This window comes from Rhamphochromis sp. 'chilingali' (assembly GCF_963969265.1).
Source record: "Rhamphochromis sp. 'chilingali' genome assembly, chromosome: 8".
In the NCBI taxonomy this organism is placed as follows: Eukaryota; Metazoa; Chordata; class Actinopteri; order Cichliformes; family Cichlidae; genus Rhamphochromis; species Rhamphochromis sp. 'chilingali'.
The window spans coordinates 14,987,546-14,992,388 of record NC_137935.1 but is presented as its reverse complement, the minus strand read 5'-3'; the positions used below and the strand labels follow the sequence as shown (position 1 = coordinate 14,992,388).

The 4,843-nt window shown below is 37.2% G+C and overlaps 1 protein-coding gene across 1 annotated transcript; it reads left to right on the top strand.

The window, feature by feature from the left end:
* Positions 1-523: 523 nt before the first annotated feature.
* LOC308401546 (extracellular calcium-sensing receptor-like) lies at positions 524-3,689 on the top strand (the record flags this gene model as incomplete). Its single annotated transcript, XM_080889817.1, has 6 exons — positions 524-642; positions 786-1,071; positions 1,182-2,006; positions 2,110-2,331; positions 2,453-2,576; positions 2,785-3,689. The coding sequence occupies 6 exons, from the start codon at positions 524-526 to the stop codon at positions 3,687-3,689; spliced, it is 2,481 nt and encodes an 826-aa protein (XP_080745943.1).
* Positions 3,690-4,843: the final 1,154 nt, after the last annotated feature.

Sequence of the window (4,843 nt, the reverse complement as noted above, 5' to 3'; positions counted from 1 at the left end):
TTTAAAAATAGTTACGCAAAACAGAGCGTGCCCGCTCCGATCGGCTGTAAAGGGTTAAAAAGCAAAATCAAAACGAATAATTCATCATTTAAAGCTAAATTAATCTACTTATAGGGGCAATAATTGTATTTACCCTGTCTGTGAAAAACTGAAAAACTGAAAGACTATGGATAACTTATACATTACCTAGCTAAAGAGTTTTCTAAAGTCCCTTTCAAATTTCTTTATGATTAATGTGCATTGCAAAAGTAGTTTTAGACACTTTTCGATACAAGATAGTTTACTGACATTTAACAATACGTGTAGAGCATTAATTTCCTGATTCCAAGTTTGCCAATCTAAGATCACTGAGGCCTTAGGGAAATTATAGCACATTGACTACATGTGATACTGTTGTTATAAGAACTGTGCTCTCATGCCTATATGGCAATGCAGTGCAAACATGCAAAGAGGTATCCTCCTATTTCTGTGTGTTCTCAGCACAGACACAGTATCTGGCTGTGAACTTTTTGGCAGGTTTGATATGCCAAGTTTGTTTAAGGAAGGTGACATAATGATCGGAGGAATCTTCCCAGTTTTAAACAAAGAGATACTCAGCACTTATACATTTGACAAGGAGCCACCTAAAGTGCAGTGTGAAGGGTATGAGTTACCACAAGTGGCTTTTTCATTTGTCATGCATGTATGTTTATTTGTGTTTTCATTCTTGACATTGTACTTTACATACATGGGAAGCAATGGCTGGGTTACTTTATGACTTGTATCAATCACTAAAATGTCCTTAGATTTGACCTGCGAATTTATCGATGGACACAGGCAATGATATTTGCCATTGAAGAAATCAACAACGATCCTGCTCTGCTTCCAAACATATCTCTTGGCTATAGGATCCTTAACTCTTGTGCATCTCCTACAAATACTTTACGTGCTGCTCTAACGCTGGCTAGTGGAGCAGAGGAGGCAAGTGTGACTTCTCATTGCCCTCCAGCTATATCTGCCCTCATAGCAGAGTCTGGGTCATCTCAGTCAATAGCTGCTGCTGGAATTCTTGGACCATTTCATATGCCAATAGTAAGAGATAAAGTTGTATGTTTTATGATGCTAAATGATATTTGATGTTTTGGCATTGTATGATGTATCGTTGCATGCACACTGTTTCAGTGTTCTTTTCTCTTTTATAGATCAGCTACTTCTCAACGTGTGCTTGTCTGAGTGACAGAACTAAATATCCTACATTTTTTAGAACAATCCCCAGCGACTATTTCCAGGCAAAAGCTTTGGCTGCACTGGTCAAACATTTTGGATGGCAGTGGATTGGAGCCATACAGGCAGACAATGATTATGGACGTAATGGAATTCTTGCCTTTAAGGAGGAGGTTGAAAAGTTTGGGGTTTGTGTTGCTTTTGTTGCATCAGTTCTACGCACGTACACAAGAGATAAATTTCTAGAAGTTGTGGAAATAATAAAACAGTCATCTGTCAAAGTAATTTTGGCTTTTTCTTCTGAGGGTGACTTTTATCCTTTGATGCAAGAGATTGTGAACCAGAACATTACAGGAATTCAGTGGATTTCTTGTGTGGCTTGGATAACAGCACCTCGACCATCCACACCTGAAATACATAGATCCTTTGGCGGAACAGTGGGATTTGTAATGCAGAAGATGGCTATTCCTAAACTTAAACACTTTCTTACAAGTATTAGTCCTTATACAGATCCCAATGCACCTTTTGTGAAGGATTTCTGGGAGATTATGGTGGGCTGCACACCTGTTTTGCAAGGGGTACATGCAGCTACTGAGGACACAACCAAAAGATGTACAGGCAATGAAACATTAATGAATTCCGAGCATGATTTCTTCAATGTCACAGAGCTCAGAGTGACCTATAATGTCTATAAAGCAGTTTATGCTATTGCACATGCTCTGCATCAGCTGGTATTCTGCCAACCAGTTGGAGCACAAACAGTAAAGCGATGTTTAAACCTGTCAGAAATAAAGCCCAAGGAGGTGAGAAATTGTTTAACTGAAAGTTACAATAGTTCAAATTGTTTAAACAAAACCAATAATTGAACGTTTATACATACCTAATACATAATCCTTTCCTTTCTAGGTCAGTAAAAAGTTACAAAAGGTGAATTTCACAAATCAGTTTGGTGATGAGGTGTTTTTTGATGAGAATGGCGATCCTCCTGCTTCTTATGATGTCATTAACTGGCAGTTGATAAATGGAAAAGTGCAACATGTGACACTTGGTCATTTGACATTTGCTGCAAATGGTGATTACAAGCTCAGCATCGAGGAGGAAAAGATAGTGTGGAGGACAGGGAAAAAAGTAATCATGATGTCTCTCTATTTTTACATGCAGTACACTTTTAGTATCTCATCCTTTATTATTCTCTTGTTAACACATAATCATTTACCTCTACAATACTTAAATATTTCTTTTGCTACAGATGCCCACATCGGTGTGTTCTAATGTTTGCCCAGTTGGAACCAGAAAAGCTCAAATTCAGGGAAAACCTATATGTTGTTTTGACTGTGTTCCCTGTGCTGATGGAACTATAGCCAACTCAACAGGTAGACAGAAACATATCAAGAGTGTATATCCTGTAAACGTTGAACGTGTACATTATAACATGACATGTTTAGTGTCTACATATAGCTAATATTTAAAATATTAATGTCTTATTGCGTCATATGCTTTTTTAAAGTAGATTTTTAATTTATTATTATCCCAAATGTACATCTAGATACACCACTGACCCTTTCTATTTATCCTCAACAGGTGCAGCAGACTGCACACCTTGTCCAAAGGAATACTGGTCCAATGAGAGAAAAGATGATTGCATTCCTAGAACTATTGAGTTCCTGAAATATCATGAGCCCATGGGAATAGCTCTAACACTTGTATCCCTGTTAGGGGCCTCTCTCTCCCTTGCCACAATGGTGGTTTTTATCAACTACAGAGAAACTCCTGTGATAAAAGCCAGCAACTTTGAGCTGAGCTCTTTCTTATTGTTTTCTCTTTTTCTGTGTTTTCTCTGTCCTCTTACTTTTCTTGGTCAACCAACAGTCTGGACATGCATGCTGCGTCACACCGCTTTTGGTGTGACATTTGCTCTTTGCATTTCCTGTGTCTTGGGAAAAACCATTGTTGTTGTCACAGCCTTCAAAGCCACATTTCCTGGCAACAACATTGCTGGAAAGTTTGGTCATGCACAACAAAGAATCATCATTTGCTCCTGCACTTTGATTCAAGTGGTAATATGTGCATTATGGCTGACTTTAAACCCACCTTACCCACATATGTTGTTCACATACAGCAATAGGATGATTGTTCTGGAATGTAAAACAGGATCTCAGGCTGCTTTTTATGCAGTGTTGGGATACATAGGGATCCTTGCAGTCATTTGTTTGATCCTTGCATTCATGGCAAGAAAACTTCCTGATAATTTCAATGAAGCCAAATTGATCACATTCAGCCTGCTGATATTCTGTGCTGTGTGGATTACATTCATCCCAGCATACATCAGTTCTCCTGGAAAGTTCACTGTAGCTGTAGAAATATTTGCAATTTTGTCTTCAGCTTTTGGCTTATTAATTTGTATTTTTGCACCCAAGTGTTACATAATATTTCTTAAGCCAGAAAAGAATACCAAGAAACATGTCATGGGCAAAACTACAAGCTAAAAGTAAAAAAAACAATCAGTAACAATTTATATTATGTTGCCATTTTTGTGTTTACATTATTGTTATTATTATTACATTTATATTACATTAGTAGACATTACGAGTCACTTACAATTCTGTGACACATTAAATAACAGAGTCTGGGTATATGCATATTTAAATGTAATTTTTGTCTGATAAAGGATTTATAATTAACATTACAGTACACTGCAAGATATGTTTTATGCTGCTGAAAGAAATGGATGTGAGTGAGTAGTTATAGACCTGCACACAAATGCAACAAAATTTAAGATAAAAAAACAGACTCTGGCCTGCTTATCAGTCTCTAACACCATTACAGGCAAGATGCAGTAAATCCTTTGAAATAACCATGTGTTCCACGCTGTACAATGAGTGCTATTCATAAATGGGAGAGAGATCTTAATAATGAATATACTTAGGAGTATTGGAAAGGAGCCATTATCATAGCTAGATCTACTTTTACTTGCAACCGCTTGCTTAAACCCAATACAAAATTTTACACCGCCTATATATAGCTCCTAATGTTTTGCATGAGATTACACCGCATGTATCCCCTTTTTGTATCAAATGTCAAATACAGACTGGTACCTTTTCCCATTACTTCTGGGAATTTAAACTAATCAAAAGATTTTGAAGTTCCATATCTCAAGAACTCAGCAATATTTTTACGAATCGGACCTAAAGGGACCCTGGATTTTTTATGCTTGGTTTACCTTCAAAAGAATCAGCATTAACTTATTTGCAGCATAAACTAGATGATAAACTATTGTTGCTGGACTGGAAATGTATTCTTATTAACTGGGTTAAGGATAACCCTCCCACTGTTACTTTGTGGTACAGGGAATTGTTAAGAGTTATTCCTCATGAAAGAGTTGCTGCCATCTTAGGAGGAAATGAGGATTTGTTACTCAATGTTTAGTCTCCTTTGCTTACCTACTTCCCAGATGATTTGTCTCAACTGTTGAGAGGGGCCATTTGTCTTTTGGGTGTCTCTAGGTAATTAGGAAGTGAGCACAAAGGATGGGAGTTCACTTTGTATCTTCTTTTTTAACCAGCAAAATAAGAACAATATTTTGTGTGTACATAAACACCTTCCTCTGCCTTTCCCAATAAATGAAAAAAAACTGGAGTAA